This window comes from Bos taurus, chromosome 1, assembly GCF_002263795.3.
Source record: "Bos taurus isolate L1 Dominette 01449 registration number 42190680 breed Hereford chromosome 1, ARS-UCD2.0, whole genome shotgun sequence".
NCBI lineage: Eukaryota > Metazoa > Chordata > Mammalia > Artiodactyla > Bovidae > Bos > Bos taurus.
In genome coordinates this window covers 149,608,172-149,632,210 of record NC_037328.1, presented here as the reverse complement: position 1 = coordinate 149,632,210, position 24,039 = coordinate 149,608,172, and the positions used below count along the sequence as shown (strand labels likewise).

At 38.7% G+C, this 24,039-nt stretch overlaps 1 protein-coding gene across 6 annotated transcripts in view; it reads right to left on the bottom strand.

Moving 5' to 3' along the window:
* DYRK1A (dual specificity tyrosine phosphorylation regulated kinase 1A) overlaps positions 1-24,039 on the bottom strand; it is a 144,521-nt gene that overhangs the window by 79,375 nt on the left and 41,107 nt on the right. Inside the window, exon 2 of one of the 6 annotated variants that reach the window (XM_005202082.3) lies at positions 14,717-14,802. The exons of 4 other annotated variants lie outside the window; for them this stretch is intronic. In XM_005202082.3, coding sequence (XP_005202139.1) covers positions 14,717-14,726 — 10 coding nt within the window. In that variant the 5' untranslated portion in view covers positions 14,727-14,802. Of the gene's footprint in view, positions 1-14,716; positions 14,803-24,039 lie in introns of those variants that run through there. One more of the 6 variants, NM_001206014.2, reaches the window with a different exon arrangement.

Here is a 24,039-nt window from a genome sequence, read left to right as displayed (position 1 = left end):
CCGGAGTTCACTCAGACTCATGTCTATCGAGTCGGTGATGCCATCCAGCCATCTCATCCTCTGTTGTCCACTTTTCCTCCTGCCCCCAATCCCTCCCAGCATCAGAGTCTTTTCCAATGAGTCAACTCTTCGCATGAGGTGGCCAAAGTACTGGAGTTTCAGTACAATGGACTCTCAAGAGTCTTCTCCAACACCACAGTTCAAAAGCATCAATTCTTTGGCGCTCAGCTTTCTTCACAGTCCAACTCTCACATCCATACATGACCACTAGAAAAACCAAAGCCCTCCCAAATACACTAACAATATCTGTAAATAATATCAGTCAAGTACTAGTAAATCTCATGGTTTGCTACCCCTACAAAAATATATAAAAATATAAATGTTCAAAAAAGGTTAGCTCAAAATCACTCTCAATGCCATCATATGACAAAAGCATCTACACTAACCAAGGCTTACTTAAGAAAAGGTGGAAAAATCACTCTAACTGAAAGACTCAATCTTACTTCCCCCTTCAGATATCATTTGGGTGGGTGCTTAATACTTGGAACCCTTTACAAGCCTCCTTTAATGCATGTGTGTGTTTAATACTTGGAACCTTTTACACGCCTCCTTTAATTCCTAAGGGCAAAGGCAAAAGAGAGAAAGAAGAGAGAAAGATTTTTAAGTCAATTTCATTAACACTCCTGCCCATAAATTTTTAATATCCTGGTCATTTCTCCCAGGTTCAAGATTCTTTCTTCCATCACATCAATAAACTGATCCTAATCCAGCCCGTCTTCCAATCTACAGCAGTTTAAAAACAAAAAAACATTTCCCATGTAAACAAAGACTGTTCTCAGTCCACCTTAAAACATTCTCCATATGACAAAATTTTCCATCCTTAAAGAAGAAAAACCATTAAAACCTTGGCACTTGCATTTTCGTTTGGGACCTAGAGACACAAGGAAACATCATCTGCCTGACGACAGATGCTCCAGGATAAAACATCCTGAATTTAAATGTTGTTCAGTTTATCATCAGTTTTTTAAAACTTACTTAAATTGTGGAGTTCAGGAAAATATCAATGACTACTACTTCTGGAATCAGAAATTAAACATTGAAAATATTTTAAAATAGTTAAATCACTAAATTAGAATCTTCATTACATATGTATTTTAGAATTTCCAGTAAAGAAAATACTAAGTTTTCTAAGTATAGAATCAACCATTTACTTTTTAAAAATATAGTATTCCAGTTATATTGCAAGAAGAAACATATTTAGAAAATATAACTGGTAACTTCTCAAATCTGCAATTAATGATGCTCAAAATATATAAATAGCCTCTAGCCTCTCAATGTGTAATAGGCCATTATTATGACAAGTAATAAAAGTCATCCAGATCAGATCAAATCAGATCAGTCGCTCAGTCGTGTCCAACTCTTTGTGACCCTATGAATCGCAGCACACCAGGCCTCCCTGTCCATCACCAACTCCCGGAGTTCACCGAGACTCATGTCCATCGAGTCAGTGATGCCATCCAGCCATCTCACCCTCTGTCGTCCCCTTCTCCTCCTGCCCCCAATCCCTCCCAGCATCAGTCTTTTCCAATGAGTCAACTCTTCGCATGAGGTGGCCAAAGTACTGGAGTTTCAGCTTTAGCAGCATTCCTTCCAAAGAAATCCCAGGGCTGATGTCCTTCAGAATGGACTGGTTGGATCTCTTTGCAGTCCAAGAGACTTTCAAGCATCTTCTCCAACACCACAGTTCAAAAGCATCAATTCTTCGGCACTCAGCCTTCTTCACAGTCCAACTCTCATATCCATACATGACCACAGGAAAAACCATAGCCTTGACTAGACGAACCTTTGTTGGCAAAGTAATGTCTCTGCTTTTGAATATGCTATCTAGGTTGGTCATAACTTTCCTTCCAAGGAGTGTCTTTTAATTTCATGGCTTCAGTCACCCAAGATGATCTCAAATGATAAACCACACCGTACCAACAATTTTATATTTTAGGGAAAACTACAATGTAGCTGTATAGTTTTGAAAAATGGAAAGCATTTTCCTTTTTAAATCTGAAGCTATCTAATCTGGAAAAATATTCAAAACTTTAGAGCTACTACTTTGGTCCAGTCTGTGATGCCTCACCCCGTGTAAAGCGAGGCGCCGTCACACCGCCTTGTAGGACATCCTTTACAGAAAGACGACGTCCAGAGATGTCTGTCCTCCCCAACCTGAGACCAACTCTGACACCTTCCCACCCTCCTCCTCCTCATAAATCTGCCTACAAAAGCTGAAAGTAAAAAGTAACCGGTTCATCTTTCTTAACCATCCTCACCTATACAAACTGCATTAATAATTTTATCAATTTCCATGAATATGAAAACAAGTGGACAGATTTCACACATTTAGGGGTTATACTTAGTCTGATTTTAAAAAATGAACAATATGAAAAATTCACTTTCAAGAGGCTTGGGGTTCAAAGCACCTGAGATAAGGAGCCATCCTCCAAAGCAGTTGAAACCTAGGTAGCAAGAAGAGGCCACGTGGCAGTAATGGGTAAAACGTGGACAGAGAAAACCACACTTCCCAACGGTGCGTGCTTAGTCTCTCAGTCGTGTCCAACTCTTTGAGACCCCATGGACTGTAGCCCACCAGGCTCCTCTATCCATGGGGATTCTCCAGGCAAGAATACTGGAGTGGGTTATCATGCCTCTCTCCAGTTGGGATCTTCCCACCCAGGGACCGAACCCAGGCCTTCTACACTGCAGGTGGATTCTTTACCACCTGAGCCACCAGGGAAGCTTCCAAAGAAAGCCCAAACCAAAAATCACAAAGGGAGAAACTGAAGTACAGATGTTGACTCTCAAGAGAGCTATTTCTCGCATGGGCAACTTTAAGTGCTATACTGTAGGTGGGTAGTAGACGGAAAGTTTTACTGAGATGATGAATTTCACTTCTTTCATGAATTTCACTTCACTACTTCTTAACATTTACTACCAGAGAAGCAAAGACAGCCACAACTGGAGTAATGCTTGAAAAAATCCTTTAAGACAAACAGCAAGAGAAGTAACAAACACCACACCCAGAAGCTCAGTTTCCTAAATTGAGGCTGGAAAGTGCTTTCAAAAGGAAAAATCTACAGCATAGGGACTAAGCATACGTGTTCACATCCTCCATAATATCTACCAACACAGCAGTTAAAAGTCACAAAAATAGAACCAATTCAGCAGAGCATGGGAGAGAGATTCACTGCGGTGAGCCAAAAGTTCTGACAGATTTCTTCAAGACAAAAGGCCAACAGGATCATACCAATAATCAGAAGAGTATCAGAAAGACCCAGAGCCGAAAGCTGACACTAAGAACCACAGCAGAAGCGGCAGGTGCCATTCTGGGTGCAAAAGGAAAAGTGGAGTAGAAAGAGAGATGGGAAGAAGGGAGCCTGGCTACCAGACAACTATGTGCTGTGTGGTCAGCCTCTCCCAACTGCTCAAAGAAGCATCTATCGCAGTCAACACACTCAGTCTCAGCCACTCAAACAAAGAGGTCAGTCACCCTCAGGCTGAGGCAAAAAAAAAAAAGCCCTGGAAGACACTACGCCACCTGCCACAGAAGGGCTAGTAAGGAGCAGCAGAGCCACTCTGCTCCCTGGGACCCTCTCACCTGGCAATGAAAGGGTGAGACCCCTCTTGCCAAGACCCCCATTCACACCCACTAAACTGAGGCCATCTGCCTGGCGTCTCACCACAAACCCCAAACCTGCATTTGCCCCCGCAACTGGGACAGAAGCTGATAATGGCACATGGAGGTCAGATTCTTGAGTGGGGCAACAGGGGTTGTTATAAGTATTTTTCATTAAAATATTGTAAAAGAGGGCCTTCTCGCAGACCGAACAAAGGTGACAAGTATTGTAAACAATTACTCTGCCTCTGATTTAAAACAAAACTTTTTGCCCAGTGAAAATCTGCACAGCACACAATTAAATCATTTTTGAAAATCATCATGACATTACACTACACCTCCAATCCCAGTGTTAACATTCCTCCTTTGAGTGGAAGAAGCTTGGTGACATACATCTCCTTCTCTAGGTCCTAATCCACTCAGCAATTTTCCAGTACAGTTTTCTTGTTTTTAATTTTCAACAGAACCTCAAGATAAAAAACCATGGAGCCAATTACAGTTCAGGAAAGATATGTAAGTGCGCATCCTTGTATGCAACGTGAAAGCCACTGTCTGGCAGACAAAGGCTGCAAGACGAAAAGAAAGGGAACCAAAGCTCTCATTTTGTATCTTGGGAAAACAGGACAGGTCAAGAAAGAGAAATTTAAATCAATTTTATAAAGTTGTAATAATAACAGAAAAAATTTAAAAGAGAAATAGAAATTGGCAGAAAGAAAAGCACACAGAGCTATCTGATTTCCTCTTTCTCACAGGACAGTCTTTAGTTTCTTGAATAATAAAATAGATCTATAAACACATTACTCTATTGAAAGTGATGTTAAGTAACCAAAGGAAGAATTTAAAAACTGAATATTAAAAGGGATTTTACCACTAAGGAGTGAGAATGAGGAAAAGGAAAACTGCTATTTCATTTTTACTTCCAGAATTATTAACTATACACCTGTAAATTGAGTAATTCATGCTTAATATAGAAAAAAAGTACAAATCTGATTTTAACACGTCATTTAAGCATGGCTTAAAAAATACTACTACTAGTAAGGGCGAACAAAAGGTTGGTTGTAACCAGGAGGTTCTAGAAAAAGCAAGCATTCAACAAATCTTTTAACTTTTATAACTTTATATAATGCAGATCTAGGTTTCCATTAACAAAATAATAGTTTACATTTTCAAGGATCTACTTTCTGAGTACTTGCTCCCATGTATATTTTGTGGATCATGTGAAAAAATGGAAGTGAACTTATTTGTACAGCTCCTGAATCTCTAACATAAGGCCCACTTAACAATATGGATGTCTACACTTTTTAATAAGACTAGCATTTAAAGGAAACAAAGGCTTCAACCAAGCTCAAGAGGGACCAGTCAACAGTAGCCTGCTGTCAAAGAAAAAGGGAGAAAGCCCACTGAGAGAAGTGCAGTACTAAATGATTCCTGTGGAGTACTCAAGCTACACTGTCAAAACCTTAAGCTGTAACTTTTTACATCAGCTTTTTTAGTTTGGGTTTTCCTTTTAAAGACTCTTTACTCCTTAAAATAAACCAAAATTTACTTTAACAAACTTTTCAAATAATGGCCAAGTTGATCCATTTTCTAAAACTATGAAAACCAAACTCCCTTAAAGTATTCCTACACTCAAAACAAATATTTTATTTCACTTGAATCTACAATTCAAATCTGTCAATACTACATTTTCTTCACCACTCATATGTGCTTGTTTAAGAACACGTTTCTTTTTAAAGCAGTAATTACTTCCACAGATTTTCCAGGAAAGCTAATACAGATAAGCTCTCTGTATCTTATCAACACCAAAGAGTAAATTATTTATGAAGCCCTTGGAAATCCCTGTAAAAGAGGATATACAATACACCAAGTAAAAGGTCACCACCATCAACAGATTGTTAATGGATTTATTCTCATCTGTTCAACAAATATTTGAGAATCGATTATATTTTCAGGCATTACACTAATAAATAAGCCCTAGACCCTCCATACAAAAACTTAAAGCTCCTGTATAAAACGATACTATGAACAAAATTAAAAGACAAATGTAAACCAGAAAGTTCAAGAGAAGTAACAAAAGCAGGAATATACTGGCTAAGCAAGCTCCATCCCTGACTAGCTGTGTGACCTGGGGCAGGCTACTAACTTCTGGCTGGGTTAATCATCACACCAATCTAAGAGTCACCATCAAGAAAAAAATGAGTTAATAAATGTAAATCATTTAGAATGGTTCCTGACATATACCAATAGTCAATGAGGAACTCTCAAGAAAATGAAATTAAAAAAAAAAAATAATACTCGAGAAATATCAGCAAAAAATACTAAAAGGAAAATCACAGACCATATAAACACATACTCAGCCTCACTAATATTCAAATAAAGGCAAATTAAAGTATTAAGTTATGTTTTCCCTATCAAATTGGCAAATATTTTTAAATATTCAGGATTCTACAGTGGGGTAAAATTGTGCTGTACAGCTGGTAAAAGCCTAATCTGTTCTTTAAAAAAGACATTTGAAAATATGTATCAGAAGTCTTAAAAATGTACATGCCCTTTAACCCAATAAATGCAACCTCCAAGACTAGACCTAGGGCAGTAAATCACACATGAACACAAGGTCTACCACAACATTCACTTCAACATCATTATGAACTAATCAGCAACAATGGGGAATAGTAACTGATTCGTAGAATACTAATTACTCATGAAAAATGATGTTATAAAAGATTGGGAAAAAAAAGGAAAAAAAAAAAAAAGATGGGGAAATGTTTAAATTTTACAAGACTAGAGAAAGTAAAAGGTGACCCCATTTGCCTCTTCAATCCTGTTCGAAGGAGCCCCATGTAAAAAAGGCATAACGAGCAAAAATACATCAACTAAAAAAATAGTGATATTCCAATTATTTGGATTACTGATTTTCATTTTCTTCTTTACAGAAGTTCTATCTGAACTCAAATTACTTTTAACTAAAAATACGTAAATGGGACTGTGGTGGGGACAGCTGCACAGCTGTAAAAGTTCACTGAAAACTGAACCGGATAAGATGCAAGAATTTCATGATGTGTAATTTATCAAAGAATATTCACCAACACACACAGGACAGGGGAAAGTCCATGCCCTCAAAGAGAGGGAAAAAAATTACATTTTGTGTTTTACTGAATGGGGAAGAAGGAGAACTAAAGTATTTCAGATCTTTTTACCAGTAAATCTGCGTAACTGTAACAAAATCTTTTTCTACTAGACTCATGTAAAAATGGTATTAGATTATCACTTCAAGTATATGAAAAAAACAAAACGTTAGTTTTTCAAGTAACTTGGGTTACCAGAAAAAAACTCTTTACTCCAACACATTTTTTTCCCTATCTACCCTGCTCCTGCAAATAAAACCTGAGTAATACCAATAAGTAGGAAAAAATCAGCATTATAAATAAAACAGTCCTTCAACACAATTTTAAATTATGTAAATGAGATGAATTTTAATTAACTGTTAAGTCTGATAAAATTTGAAACACTAAACAGGTGATTTGAGAAGACAGGTCAAATTCTCAAAACAAGGGTAAATTCAAGAAAATGCAAGCTCAAAATAAGCATAAATAGTATGGTAATAACCACTGAGAGGGGAGAGAATAAAAATAATAGAAATAGGCCACATCTATCAGGCACCAGCTATGTGAGCACTCGGCACTCCACTGTGAGGTCATCTTGCTACTACCATGCTTCCTATTCCCCTTCCTACGAAGAAAGTGAGATGTGGAGCTGTGTATTTCGTTCTGGTAGTTCCCCAAATCCCTTCTGCTTTCCTTTCTTTTCATCATGTGTCTAGGGGTGAAGAAGCATGACCTGCTGTTTCCCCGACTTGTAACACCACTGAAATTCAATTACCAACTTGCCCCTCCCGCCTCTTCTCCAAGCATCCAATCTGAAGGAGTCTTTTATTTCCCATTAGTAACTGATGCAATCAGAACTTTATTCTTTCTTTATGTTGTTGTTTCTACTGTATCTTCATTGCAGAGAATCTAGCCATTACATATTATACTCATGCATAAGCATCATTTAAGTTCCACAAGTACCTCTTTAAAGGTCCTTTTAGGTCAGTGTCCCTGCCGTCTCCTGGGTTGCCGAAGTTTACTCCCTGGTAGATTCCTTAAGAAGTGCTCAAAGAAAGAACAGCCTCCAAATTCATATTCACATTCGTAACATTTTGTTCGCTGTTTTCATACTTGAGTCAATTTAGCTGGATATAAAACTCCTGGCTCTTATTTGTTCTCCTTGTGTTTATTAGATGTGGTTATTCCACTGTTTCCAGAATAAAGCACTGTTATCAAAACCAAATAATCCAACAATCTTCCCCTTAAAGATTTGGATCTTTGCCTACATACTCCAAGAATTTTCTTCAAAGTCCAATAATGTTTAAAGAATATATCTACATGGTAGTCATTTCTGGATCAATTTCTCCAACTATATAACTTTTCAAATGTAGTGGTAACCCTTTTTCTTTTTTTTTAATTTCAGGAAATTTACCTGAATTATAATTATTAGAATTTATTAAGTTTCACTGCTCTGGTTCCTCTTCAGAGACTCTGGTATTGTTTCTATGTTGATATTTCTTTGCCTCTCTTTGATAAATGTCACCTTTTCTAGAACATTTCTTTTTCTTCTTTTTTTAAAATTTTTGTCTCCTATTTATCTTCTGTTTCTCCGAAGACATTTTCTATTGTTTGTTTCACTTTAGCGTACCTTCTAGTCGAGCTTCATTTTTCAAATGATTCTTTATTTCTCTTTACCATTTCTAAGATTTCCTTATTCAGATTTCTGTTGCTCTTCCCACACCTTCCCAGGTGGCGCTAGTGGTAAAGAATCCACCTGCCAATGCAGGAGACCCAAGAGGCTCAGGTTTGATCCCTGGGTCAGGAAGATCCCCTGGAGGAGGGCATGGCAACCCACTCCAGTATTAATGCCTGGAGAATCCCATGGACAGAGGAGCCTGGTGGGCTACAGTCCATGGGGTCGAAAAGAGCTGGACATGACTGAGGGACTAACACTCCATATTTGTATCATCTTCTAAATTTCTTTGAGCTTGAATTCATTTAGAAACATCAGGCTATAGTTTTCATTTGTTTTATAAACATTTCTTTCCAGCATGCTTTCACTGTCTGCAGATATATTTTTCTCTCATTCCTTTTTTCTTATGAAAGTAAACTCGGGGGGGAATTTGACTGAGTCAGTTGCTCTCTTTCATGCAAAATAAAAAAACTTTTAGGAAGCTAGAGTAGATTTTCCAGGTTCAGTAAGTCCTCCTCTGTCTTCCTCAAGAGGAAACGAAGCATACCAAAACACAGTCTCATGACTGAGGTCTCTTGTACTTCCACCTTCCCCCTATCTTACCTGCCCTTCTCCCCTTCTCCCCCATGGTCTTCATCCTGTTTCATCTGGATTCCATTATCAGCAGTGTCTCCTCAGTGTGGGACTCTGACCAGGAAGGGAACTTCAAGTGGTCGGTTTTGAAGATTCATAGGCACCAGAGGGCTCTGCCACCACAGAGTTCACTGTGGGCCCCTGATATACTGAGAACTCACAAACATCTCTTCATTTTAGCTGCTGTTCTCAACCTTTCTTGCCACACTTTGCAGGGACTTTTTGTTAGCTAGCTTGGGGTTCTCCTGTTCACAAGTCCATCAAATTCCTGCTGCTTTCTTCTGAATCTTTCAATACAAGTGTTGACACCATGCAGGTCCTGTAGTTATTGGAGACTGGTCCTCATCTACTTCTATTAAGAGTTTGTGGTGATACTGTTTTAGAGAAAGTGTCCATCAATTTTTGGTTTTGCCATGCCAGTTACTCTGTATTTAGGGAAAACTGTCAAGATTCAAACAACTATGTCCTACTGTTATCTCCCCAGATCTCATACATTCCTCTGAAGGTACATTTAGCAAGTATCCCTACAATTTAGAATAATGAGTATGGATCCATTTGCTTTCACCGAGGTCTTAAATAAAGGTACTAAGGCCTAAGAAATACAACTTTACAACATGGCTAACCTCAGGTTTTCCACCATCTTCTCTATAAATATCCTATGTTCTTTTATGAGACACACACCTGATGCAATCATTATTAATCACTTTCATCTAGAAACCAGAAACAGTAAAAAAAAAAAAAAAAAAAGGAAACATAAAAGGAAATGGAAAATAATGTGGAACTCTTAAAACCACCTGAAATTTATTTATTATTAATATATAGAAATAGTAATAGAAATTTATTAAAGCAGACATTCCGAGTAGATATTTTTAGGCATCAATAAGAGTAACAATTTTTATTCTTTTAACAAGTATTCATTGAACACTTTCTATGTCACAAGAACCCTGTTAGACACAGGACACAAAAATGCAAATACGCCTGAGAATCAGATTAGCTGGGACCAAAAAATGGCAAGCTAACATATGCAAATGCCATAAAAGCATAAAACAAAACCACTTGGTAGAAAGAATCCTGGGAGAAGAATATTTACTGAACTATGTTAGGTTTGTCGCTTTATGCATTTCAGAAACAACTAAACTTTTTCCTCCACTGAGAACACACTATCACTTTTATAAAATTTTCTAAAACAGAAGATTCTTCTCTTTGCCAGGTGAATTGGAAACTTATTTTTAACTATAATACTCACTGCTCGAAAAGATATATTAAAAAGACAAACATTTGTCTAATGCTAATAAGTATAAACTGGTACATTTACCAAACACCTTTCTAAAGAGTTGTACGAAGGGTTTTAAAATTCTTTAAGCCCTATGAGCTAAAATACTTACACTCCTAGGGACAAACTACAAGGCAATAATTCAATATATGAACAAACACTCACGCACAAATGTTAGTACTTTTTAAAAAAGTGAAAAGGAAAACTTAAAAAAAAGTCCCAAAGACATCTAACTTAACTAGGAAATGAGCATTTAAAGAAACAGCTTCAAATCACATATTTTAAAATAAATCTCTAAAATAATGTGCCCTCAAAATGTTACAGTTCTGAATGCTCTGAATATGCTCCAAGTTGAAAGGAACAACAGACCACTATAGCTAGTAAGTTTTTGATGACACAGGGAAATGTTCACAATATAATGCTGGGCAATAAAAGAGAAAATATAAACAATATGAAAAAAGATTCTACCCAAGCACACCAACCTATTCAGATGATCTTAATAAAAAATGGCATCAAGAACAAAATACTGGAAGAGAAAGTGCCCTAGCGCAATGGGCAGTAGAACGCTGGGTATGTTTCCTTCCACTCATCCATAGTCTTATAAATTTCCCGATTTTTTCACTGATACTACATTACCGAGTCAACAGGGAGAAAAACTTAAAACCTGAGGGCAAAAATAAATCCACTGGATTTAACCATTCACCAAAAACCATCAACCTGTTGAATTATTAAGCACAAAATCAGACCGCTCAGGATTAAGAAACGAATGAGAACTAAAGAAGGGAAAACACATATAGGAAAAGCCTATTTACACAGGACCATGTGAAGAACGAGACCAAAAGGAGCGAAATGGGCAATACACTCTCAAATATCAAAATACACAAATCCTTTTATTCCCCTCCGTGCACCCTGTGTATATAAATGGGACTACAGAAGTTGACTTTATTTAAGTTTACAGATCTGATTTCTAATTGCTGTATAATATTATAATATGCCATACTCCTGTGATCACTGTAGTATGCAAACTTTGTCCCACAAAACTCACATTTTAATCTGTTAAAACTACCACATCAAATAGCTTTAATCACTTAAGTTTATAGAAATATGGAAGACATATGATCAAATCAGCAGAATTTAAAATAAATTTATAATGTTCATCCTCAAATAGTTATAGTTCTGTATGTTCTAGAACTATTTCAAGTTTTCAAATAACTAGCTTATCACTATTATTAAAAATAAAAATATTTCGGTTGTTAAAGAAGCCCAGCAAAGTATAGTATCATCTGCTGTAACCAACAGCTTTTCCGATTAACGTTCCACTGAATGTTAATAGGTATAAATAAGAAATAAAAGGAAGAGGAGGTCCTTTTATCAAATAAATATGAAAAATGCAAGTGCTTTTATGTTAATGTGCACAGTGACCTCTGAGGCAGTGCATTTTCCAAATTTAATCTCCTAAGTACTTTCTACATTCTAAATAAACTGAATTTGGTTACTGCTTAATTCAAAGGAGTGAGCAGTAGCTCCTAGGTTCTCAGGATAATCGCATGCTTGGGTAGAATGGTGTCACTCATCACTAACAGGAATAAATAAGAGAGGAGAAAATGTGTGCAGGAGAGACACCTAGGAGGCAGTTATGTAAGTCTGGAGCTCAGAAAAGAAGAGTGGGACACAAAAGTAGATTTTGACAACATGTAGGTATCAGGTGAAGACATTACTCCGAATGCCTTAACCAGAAAGTGTTTTCTATTTTTACTCTAGGTACCTTGAATTCAACAGACAAGGATCTAAAATTTATCATAAACATCCACTGCATAATTTGTTTATATATCTTCTCCCTCTTTCAGGTGAAATGTGTTCCTTGATTCCCAAGCAAAGGAATCCTTACAAGCCAAGCACTACTATCGCACCTGGTACAAAGCAAATGTTAGCGAAACGAATGTTTGGTCATAAGTGATTTTTCTTCCAAAGATCAAAAAATAATCCAATCTTACCTAATATACAGCCTAACTGTATTTTAAAATGTGAAAAATGCCCTCAAATTTAACAAGTACAGAAACACCTATCAACACATGTACTAAAGATATATTAAAGTTTAGCTTTCTGTTCAGTAAAAATCAATTATTAAGCTTTGGCTTTTGAAAAGCGCAGTCAGTCAAAACATATTTCAATGTCCTTCCTAGCATTCCTGAACGAGCACCTACAATGAAGCAGCATGAGAGTAAGGCATCGTCACATCTTACCAACCTACAGTCAAGATCATGAATGCCTGGGGAAACAACACTCACTTCCAAGTATGCAAAAACATTCTAGAAATAACTCCCAGTGAAAAACTCCTTATGAGCTTTTACATGTTAAAATCCTGTCCGCTGAATAATAAATGTGTGCATCATAAAACCAGAGCAAACTGTATTAATTAATGATGATTATAAAAGCTGTTAATTTTACATTCAAAACCAATTATTAACTTTCAAACTATTGAAGGGGAAATACACCAACAGCTAATATACACATCAGAGTCAAACCTTCCTTCTTCAGTCTTTCCCTTTATCAGCCATTAAATGTTGGTAATTTTTAAAGACTACAGGGCTGAGTAAGAGACTAGATTACACCACAAATCTGATATTTGTAAATTTTCTGTGTGTTCCAGCACTCATAAAATGAACTAGATAATCTTTATAAACCGGATTTACTCTTTAGATATTTCAGTTCATCCATGAGCCTCTCAAGAAAAAGAGCTACTTGGAAACTTTTTTCGTATCTTGTGACAATAAACTAGAAATAAAAGAGCAACTCTGCCACCTCAAAGTTCCTTAAGGGAAAACCTCTAGAATCATTAATATTCATGGATAAGTCTTTTGAGACACCCCCAGAACACTTTGTTCCTCTACTGACCTCAGGTGAAAGTAAGCATCTACTTGGTATAGCCAACGTGCTAGTACCATGCCCAAGGGCAACCCGGGAGCTGACTGGGCTCAGAAACTGTTCCTGCACCAGAAGGTCACACTTATAAAATCTGACAACACAATTTTCATAAAATTCTACAATGTTTTCTGTAAATTCTTTCTTGTTTACTCCTCCATGACACTGATACTCGGCCTCAGCATCACGATGATTCCATCAGCCACTCGGCCAGCACGTATCCATGGTTTACCTCTAGTGTGTACAGGCAAACACATGCGTGCACCCTTGAGACACAGGTTACAGCAATAATCACTCAATCGCCTTTTACTCAAAAAAGAATTACCATCGGACTCTGAGTTCCTCATGAATGTAAAATATGATTTGATCTATAATTAATATATATTCAAGCACATTTCTTCATACAAAATGGTACACCTGAGACTTTTTTTTTTAATTCCATTCTGAAGTCAAAAAAAGGTAAATTTTTTCTGTTTGAAAAACAAAGATCACCAAAACCAAAAACCAATCACAAAAATTTTAACACCTTCACTAATAATGTAATTAAGTATCTATCCAAGATTTATGTAGTTACTTCTTTTCCAGTTAAAGACCACATTTTCAGTTTATGAATCAAGCAAGAATATCTGTGTCCAGGTCTACAAATACAAGCGGCTTGGTTCAACAAAATGTCTCCTAATCAGCCTGATTTAAAACCATTCAAATTTAAACATTAATAACACCTTATCCATTAGCTACACTACATTTTCAAGAGTTTGAACATAGCCACAGATACAACAGCCTTCATTTTTCCATGTACAAGATCACCTCAATTAATTACAAACCAATCAAAACTACTCTTTCAAAACTGCCTTCTATACTGCTTCTCCTATATAAATACAAACTATAAAAAGATAAAAGAGGAGACAAGGAATAAAGGAAGGAGAAAGAGAGGAATGAAGGAAGGGATGGAGAGAGGCAGGAAAGAAAACATAAACCCCCAGACCGCAGTTTCAAGGAGTCATACATATGGGTGTAACATCCTCAATATAACGGTTGGAGTCTTATTTAAGACACACCGCTAACATGTTCTCCATAAGCCTTTACGGCTCTGCTCTAAAGCGATCTGGGGGAACATACATTCACCGATAAAGGTGAGTATTTTATTTATCTTTAACAGAAACACTTCAAATCTCACCAAAGTACTTTAGCCAATCATCCCCTTTTGAAAAGGTCAAGAACTAGCAATTACAATGCTGTATTTGTATTAATACCACTCTCAGTTACTGATTATCAAACTGATGCCCAAAGTCAAGTCTAATAATAACCCAACTATATCTTTGCATTCAGTGATCTATTCTCCCCCTAATGCTGTTTATCAGAAAGCTCCCCCCCACTCAAAATATACCACCAGTTCCCACATTCTCTCAGACAGCCATAGTTTTACTGTATTTCAAAACTTGAGTCACCTGTATGCATCGTCTTCTTTCAAGTCTCATATCATCCTGATGGGGTGGGGGGAGGGAGGGAAGAGTCCAGCAGCAAAACTACAACACTGTGTGAAGAAAAACAGATTATGATAAGAGATAAGGATGCAAGACAATTACCCCTAATTGAGGAACATCTAATGTAAACACAACCCCCAAAACAGAGATAAAATGATTGTAAATTCATTTGCTAACATTTGTTTAAGCTTACTTGAAAATAATTTTCATTAATGAAAACCAATTATATATAAAATATAAAGTAACTGCCAGGGAGAAAAAGTTTTAAAACCTGACTACTACCAACAAAAAAAGTCACACATTTCTAGGTATGAAATAAACTGTCAATACTCCACTAGTCTATGTAATTTAGCAGAAGAAAAATATCTACATTTTATAATCTACATCAATTCACAAATCAGTACGAATGTGAATTCACTTTTCACCACGGCTTACTATCAAAGGTAAAGAAAGTTGCTTTATAGGAACAATCAGATGTCAATCTTCCAGCGTTACAGGTAAATTGAGACACTGCTCACAACTGCTCCTCCAAGCCCACAAACTCTCTTTTGCTCTCCCGGTGGCTTCCCCTACTTATTATAATTCTTTGACTTTAAATTCCTACTCATTACTTCCGCTGCTATTTCATGATTGGCCAGCAAATTCCACGACTTAAGGGGAAAGCAAGAGCACCCTCTCGCTGTTGTCAACTAAGAGCACACAATAACAGATAAGACAAAGACAAGCACAGGCTGAAATCAACAAAGGAGTTTGGTCTAAAAATCTAGTTTTCAAATTGATACTGTGGAATTCAGTATTATTCCAAATGAAACAATGTTGCTTACGTTGGCCAAGTTCCCAGGCTAGCCAAAAGACATCCATCTATTGAGACCAAAAGATATTATACCAGCCATGGGCACTGGGGACTCTGCAGGAGCAACACAGAAACTTAACCAATTCTAGATCCTCTCTTTATGTGGAAAAACTCTAAAGTAGGTTGTTTTCCTTTGTTAGCACTCTCTCAACTCTTGATGCTTTCAATTCCCTAAATTTACATCAGGACACTCCAATCATCCTGCTAAGAGTAATAACCCTTTCCCCTGAGTATCAATATGTTCCTAAATTACCAGCCCGAAGTTCCTGTTGTCTCAATGGAGTTCACTTCAGGTATGTGACAGGAAATCAACTGGGCTGAAATAATTCACTTTAACATTTGCAGTTTTCAACAAGGATGCTAGCTGCTGCTGCTAAGTCACTTCAGTCGTGTCCGACTCTGTGCGACCCTATAGACGGCAGCCCACCAGGCTCCCCTGTCCCTGGGATTCTCCAGGCAAGAACACTGGAGTGGGTTGCCATTTCCTTCTCCAAAGCATGAAAGTGAAAAGGGAAAGTGAAGTCGCTCAGTCGTGTCTGACTCTTAGCGACCCCATGGACTGCAGCCTACTAGGCTCCTCCATCCATGGGATTTTCCAGGCAAGAGTACTGGAGTGGGGTGCTAATAGACCAAATAAACCCCTAACTGGTAGAATTCTGGTAGTATTGCAAAATAACATTAAAAAAGACTGAGATAGTGTGAGGAAAAGTTTTAGCCAAGTGGGTTTGAGTCTGTATTTACTGCCCCCAAATATTTCTGCTTTTCACTTATTTCTCCTCCTACTTTTGAGCCCCTGGGGTTCTTTAAAAGCTCAAAACATGAAAGAGCAGCTCAGAGATAGCAGTTTACATGTATGAACTACTTGTAAATTAGGAACCACCTGTCTCTGAAATCATTCCTCGATCCCAGATTCCATTCTTGAAAAACCACTTTTCCAGTTTAGGTGCTGCTATGGTATCAAGTAAAACCCTAAGCATGAGACCAACTGGTATCCAACTGGGAAGGAAAGGGGGATACGGACAGACAGACAGATGAACATAAAAGCAGCACATCAAAAGTTTTACTTGCAAAATAATATATGAATCGAGATTAAAGGTTTTTACTTCAAAAACATAGTTTTCTAATTTTTCCCCTCATAAATGGTCTTAAAAAATAATAATAATAAAAGTCTTTATAATTTCAGCATAAACTACAGTAAAGGAACATGTGAAATTTAAAATCTCTAGCTATGAACTACACATTTTCAAATCCTTCAGGCTCTCAACATTATATTCTTCACCTGTAAAATGTCACAATACCCTGCCAACTTCAACGGCTTCAACAGGAAAAGATGAGTGGGCCAATGGCATAAAGGATAATGCATCTGCCTGTGGATTATCAAAATGATCTCACCCTAAAACTGACATCTTAGGGGGAAAAAAATCAACCATTTAATTATTACTCATTTGAAAAACAGCCTTTAGCAAAGGATAAAGAATCTCAGCAAGTTAGGAAACTGGCTGCTGAGGTATGCTGCAACTAAACCATCATATACTGTGAAGTGAAGTGAAGTCGCTCAGTCGTGTCTGACTCTTCGACCCCATAAACTGTAGCCTACCAGGCTTTTCTGTCCATGGGATTTTCCAGGCAAGAGTACTGGAGTGGGGTGCCACTTCCTCCTCCGAATATACTGAGTAATGATAAACTTCTCAAGTCTAGACATTGGATTACTGAATAAAGATTCTATTGATTATTCCAATATATCCTTCAGGCTTGTCACTTTTCAAAAAAACAATGGTCTGTATCAGATTTGAGTTTTGACAGTAACTAGGATACTGCTGCTGCTGCTAAGTCGCTTCAGTCGTGTCCGACTCTGTGTGACCCCATAGACGGCAGCCCACCAGGCTCCCCTGTCCCTGGGATTCTCCAGGCAAGAACACTGGTGTGGGTTGCCATTTCCTTCTCCAATGCATGGAAGTGAAAAGGGAAAGTGAAGTCGCTCAGTCGTGTCCGACTCTTAGCGACCCCATGGACTGCAGCCCACCAGGCTCCTCCGTCCATGGGATTTTCCAGGCAAGAGTGCTGGAGTGGGGTGCCAACTAGGATACAGCAAACACCAAATGGACTTTGCAAACTACAGATACAATTTTCTTTCTAAAGAAGCTTACAAATTCGGTCATATTTTAATTTTTTTCTGAAAAAAACCTACAACGAATTTTTTATCTTTTCCCCTACAAATGGAACCATTCACAAATTATGGAGCAAAATTAGATGCTAATGAAAAACATGTACTATCCTTACCACAGAAACCTCCCATAATCCTCAAAATCTTTTACAGTATGTTTTAGCTCACATTTTGCCAAAGGCAATATAATAGTCTATGAACAATCTAGGAACTGAGCTTAAGTGGTTTTTGAAGCTAAACTTACAAACCATTTTTCTAGTTGTCTGAAAATCACTGCATAAAATCAACCTACAGCCCATGTGCAGGGAGGACTAACATCATTTCAACAAACTTGAGTTTTGGTGCATGGTATGCTCAGGAAAGTACAGACGCGGTCTCTTGGTGTCTCTTCTTTCTCAAGAGAGGTCAGGGAGACAAGAGGGGATGGGAGGAGGGGGGGGGGGAGGATATGAAGACACCTGACTGAAAGTACTCTTGTGCTGAGATTTATAAAATCAGTACAAATCTAAAAAAAAAAAAAAAAAAACTAGAGTGGCAAAACTGTGATTGAAATGAATGCATTAGCATGATATGGCAAACCCAGATTAACTCGAGAGTTAATGAACTAAGGGCTTTCCTTGTGGGTCAGCTGGTAAAGAATCTGCCTGCATTGTGGGAGACCTGGGTTCGATCCCTGGTTAGGGAAAATCCCCTAGAGAGGGGAAAGGCTACCCACTCCAGTATTCTGGCCTGGAGAATTCCATGGACTGTGTAGTATATGGGATCACAAAGAGTCGGACACCACTGAGCAACTTTCACTTTCTTTTATTTAATGAACTAAATGGCAGTCATTGATGTATTTTCTAAAGACACAATGTTTTATACTGAAAAACTAAAAATTTTACCTAGTTTCAAAATAACTATAGTAGGGAAGTATTGCAAACAGCAGGCAAAAAAAAAATCAGTACATACAAGCTGATACAAGCTTCAAAAGTACTGGTAGGAGCTATCTTATTTCTTAAGCTGGGTGAAGTACACAGCTGTTGCTTATTATCTTTTAATTTTATATATTATATATTCTCATATTCACAATTTTAAAAATTTAACCCTCAGGAAAAAACAAAAGGCAAGAGGTTTAAAAGGACAATTCAGATGGTACAGAAGATGTCTATTAAGAATAAGCTACAAAAAAATATAATAATAATAAGCTACAAAAATGAAAACAAAGTTGAGGGACCTAAAATTTTATTCCATGGATCAAATTACTATGCGGTTATATTCAAATCATACACTGTGACCCGCTTTCCTTATACACTTCTGCTCATTTACACTAATAGAGTAAAGAAGTCATAGAAAAAAATGTCTTTATTTCAGAAGCAGACTTTCAAGAATTAAAACAGCCAAAGGAGTCATACAGGGAATGTTTTGATACCTAACACGCAATTAAAAAAACCTATCACCCTAATTCCCAAAAAGATGATCAAATGAGATATTGGGGGGGTGGGGGGGAGTCTTTTCACTAACTGGGGATTTCAAGAGAAATCCTAAAAACCAAGAATATTTATGACTTCCTCTAGAATCCAAGGAAATACCCACAGTCTTAAAAAAAAAAAAAACTGAAAATGCAAAAAGCACAAGAGTTTAAATCAAAATTATGAGTAAAACTGCAGAGTAAAGGACCTTCACTATACCCCAACCACTCAGCTGACACACTTCACAGACACTGACACACACCCAACAAGCAGGCCCTCCTGTTTCACCAGCGGGGACACCAGGGCTCAGACAGATCAAGCAGCCTGGCCTAAGGTCACACCGTGAGAACTCTGGTCCCACACCAAAGTTCACTTCTTTCCGTCACTGCTTTCCGCCTCTGCAAGATCCTCTCACTAGGGATCACCGAAATGGTCATAAGAAAATTACACATCTGCAAGAATCCAGGTGGACTAAGTCTGATTTTAAGTCTCACCATTTACTCTTCTGCCTCAACCAGGCCAAACATGAATAAAATTCATAAGCAGTAAATCACTTTGTAAAAAATATTTCAGTTTAGGAGAATAAAAAAGTAACTTTCCTGAAAAGTCAGCCTGGCAGAGAAATTCTGATTATAACATGTAACGATTTGCTATATATTCCTTTAAAAAAAAAAAATTGAAGACAAGCAGAGAAGAGTGTAAAAACCAAGAGTAGGTAAGTCATTTTTGCACTAAAGCCTCAGGCAAGATAAAAAACATGAAGAACTATAAACCTGGGTCTTGGATCATATGACCGGCATGTTAGAAGTGGGAGCAGCTGATACATGGGGTTTAAGGACAGAGAAGAATGTGATTTCTCATGAAACTGAAAATAAAGAACACAACTCTGAGTAAGCATTGGAAAGAAGGTTCAAGAAATAAGACCTGAGTGGATTAAATAAATAATGCCCCAATTTTTGCTACCTCAAGCACCAAGTTACCTGGGCTCGCTAGGACTACATCTGGGCTAAACTGAGACAAAATTAGGCACTGTATATTTGGCTACAGCAATAAGCTCAGGAAAACAGGAGGGAAATAACTCATAGGCATATTATCTGTAACAACGCAGAGTGCATTGACAAGTATCTTTTTTAAGACTGGAGAGCAGAGACTGAGAAGTTTCTAGGAGTAGTGGTGGTGGTGTAGTCGCTAAGTCGTGTGCGACACTTGCAACCACATGGACTATAGCCCACCAGGCTCCTCTGTCCATGGGATTTTCCAGGCAAGAGTACTGGAATGGTTTGCATTTCCTTCTCCAGGGGATCTTCCCAACTCAGGAATTAAACCCAGGTCTCCGGCATTGCAGGCAGATTCTTTACTGACTAAGCTACGAGGGAAGCCTCACAGGAGTCGGCTATGACGAAAAAAAGTACTGGTACCCTGCCACTAATTCAAAATATATAAATGACCACTGACACTGTGGCCTTCCTGGTGCTTCAGATGGTAAAGAATCTGACTGCAATGTGGGAGACTCGGCTTTGATCCTTGGATTGGGAAGATCCCCGGGAGAAGGGAATGGCTACCCACTCGTTTTCTTGCCTGGAGAATTCCATGGACAGAGGTTACAGTCCATGGAGTCGCAGAGAGTCAGACACGACTGAGCAACTGACACTTTCACCGATACTGTATTTTGCTTGCCATCTTTTGTCTCCTTTAGTGAGTGTGAAAACAATTATTTTCACAGATTTATACAACCTTCAAGTCTATCAACATACCTACATGTTTTCTCTTATATTCCAAGTTCCTCAAACTTGAATATTCAGACCACAGAACTTTTCAGGCTATCACTGTATATATACTAAGAAATATCCCATCATAAGCAGACCGAAGTTCCAAAGGTTCATTTAAGCTAGCTGGCTGCAAGGCAACACTAAGTACTATTCTAGTTACATGTGGAACTGTGCAGACTTCTACAGTGCGACTCGCCCCCAGCCCACCTCTCCCTCAGAGTTTCAGGCCCACCTTTCTGAGAGTCCTATGAACTGAGCTTGACATCCCAGTTATTTTCCTTTCCCACTTATTACTGAACGTGAGATTTTGTATTTAATGGACACATAAACACTTTCCTTTAATTCATTTAATTCTCATAAATAATTACATAAGTAGCACAATTACCCGGTTTTACAGGTGAGGAGACTAAGGCCCAGAGAAGTGAGGTCACACGGAGCCACACAGGACTATTTTAGAGATGAGATTCAAATTCAACCAAACGGACTCCAAAGTTGTCGCTCTCAGGCCCCACGTTAAACTGAGTTTATGACCTCCCGACTCTACTCTCCCAACCAAAAAGGAAGAGGAAAGAACAGGTAGGACAGGAAGAAAATCCACTTCTCCCTCCTGTATTCTCAGTTTTGGTCAATGGGTTTCACCACACCCCAGTCTCCCAAACTAAAACCCTAATAACCTGGGACCTCTTTCCTACTGCGTATCCCACATCCAATCCATGCAAATTCTCGTGTTGGGAAATTCCCAGGCAGTCTAATGGTTAGAACTTAGTGCTTTCACTGCCGGGGCCCAGGTTCAATCCCTGGCTGGGAAACGAAGATCCCACCGGCCACACAGTGCAGCCCCCACTACCCCCAAAAACAGTGAGCTCTGTGAACCATCCCAGCAAATGAATCAAACCTAAGGAATTAGTCCCAGAAACCTCCAGTCTATGGCCAGTCTTGATGTCAGAAGTGGACAGTCTCACAGGACTGAGCCCTTTCTTTACCTATGAGGCCTGATTTTCTCTCTAGGCAGACAGTGTGAGAACTGGACTGAATTCTCGGACACCCTGATGGCATCTGAGAATTGCTTGTGTGAACAAGTGCCCCCCGCCTCCCCAAAACATACACACATACACGCTGCAATTGGGCACAGGAACCCTTTGCAAAAAGGAATTAAAAGCAAAGTGATATAAACAAAATAAATTCTCTCTCTTCTGTTGCTATGCTTGCTTCCTATCACCTACACATCATGTACTCAGATTCTTTATTACTCAAATCAATCCTGCTCCTAATATGAATTGGGCTTCCCTGGCGGCTCAGACAGTAAAGACTCCACCTGCAATACGGGAGACCCAGGTTTGATCCCTGGGTTGGGAAGATCCCCTGCAGGAGGGCACGGCAACCCACTACAGTATTCTTGCCTGGAGAATCCCATGGACAGAGGAGCCTGGTGGGCACCAGTGCATGGGGTCACAAAGAGTCGGACACGAAGTAAGAGGAATTAAAAAGGGGTGCCTGTGACCAAGAATCAAACAAGGCTGAGGTCAGTGCATCACGTCGTCCCTCCTTACTCTTCCCTTCCTAACCTCAGCACCTGCCGTGATGGCATGCAAGCATTCTATTTTCAAAACAAAGCGTATCTATCAGACAGAAGACACTTGGGAAAAATAATGCTCAATCCCTGAAAGCCTGCAATCCCTTCTCATAACTAGCTTCTAAGAAATGTAATAAGAACCACTACGCTTGCTCTTTCCTTTCTGATAGGACTGACTCTTCCAAGTCAGTCAGTTCAGTCGCTCGGTCGTGTCCGACTCTTTGGGACCCCATGAATCGCAGCACACCAGGCCTCCCTGTCCATCACCAACTCCCACAGTTCACTCAGATTCATGTCCATTGAGTTGGTGATGCCATCCAGCCATCTCATCCTCTGTCGTCCCCTCCTCCTCCCGCCCCCAATCCCTCCCAGCATCATGGTCTTTTCCAATGAGTCCACTCTCCGCATGAGGTGGCCAAAGTATTGGAGTTTCAGCTTCAACATCAGTCCTTCCAATGAACACCCAGGACTGATCTCTTTCATAATGGACTGGTTGGATCTCCTTGCAGTCCAAGGGACTCTCAAGAGTCTTCTTCAGCACCACAGTTCAAAAGCATCAATTCTTTGGCACTCAGCTTTCTTCACAGTCCAACTCTCACATCCATACATGACCAATGGAAAAACCATAGCCTGGACTAAACGGACCTTTGTTGGCAAAGTAATGTCTCTGCTTTTGAATATGCTATCTAGGTTGATCATAACTTTCCTTCCAAGGAGTAAGCGTCTTTTAATTTCATGGCTGCAATCACCATCTGCAGTGATTTTGGAGCTCCAAAAAAATAAAAGTCTGACACTGTTTCCCCATCTATTTCCCATGAAGTGATGGGACCATATGCCATATGTGAGTGTACACACATATAATTTTACTTATAAAATATGCATTATATGTAAATAGTTTACATAAGCGCATTCATATATACACTTAGTTCATTATATGTCCTTTTATAAATATAATTACATATAATTATATAAACCTCTGCGCTTTCAATTATCCTTGAATTTCAAAAATACAGAAAAATAACAAGGTCCAGAAATAATCAAAAAACACACACTATTATTAACAGTTTACATTTTCTTCCAGCAAGCCTACTACTAAGAGTAGTAAAATGGGTTTTGTTTTACTTCTTTTCTCTGCTAGACTTCTGGGGAACTTAAAGGAAAACGCTGTCCCCTGAGCGTGTCTTAGAACGCGCGGCCTTACAGTCCAGGGCACCAACTGTCCTCCGACGGGACCTCTGTCACCTGTGGCCCCAAACTCGGTGCCGGTCTCCAGTCCCACTGTCTGGCCCCTCCACTGGTTTTTCTCAACACCTTTCCCTCTAAAAGGAGTACCTCAAAGGTTTGCCCTGAACTAGTAACTCCAGACTTTTCTCTAGCCGCCCTACCCGCTCACTCAGTATCTAGTCCAGAGCTGCAGGATGTGGCCTACAGGGCCACGTTACCACATCAACTCTTTACGCCTAAAGGCATGCAACCC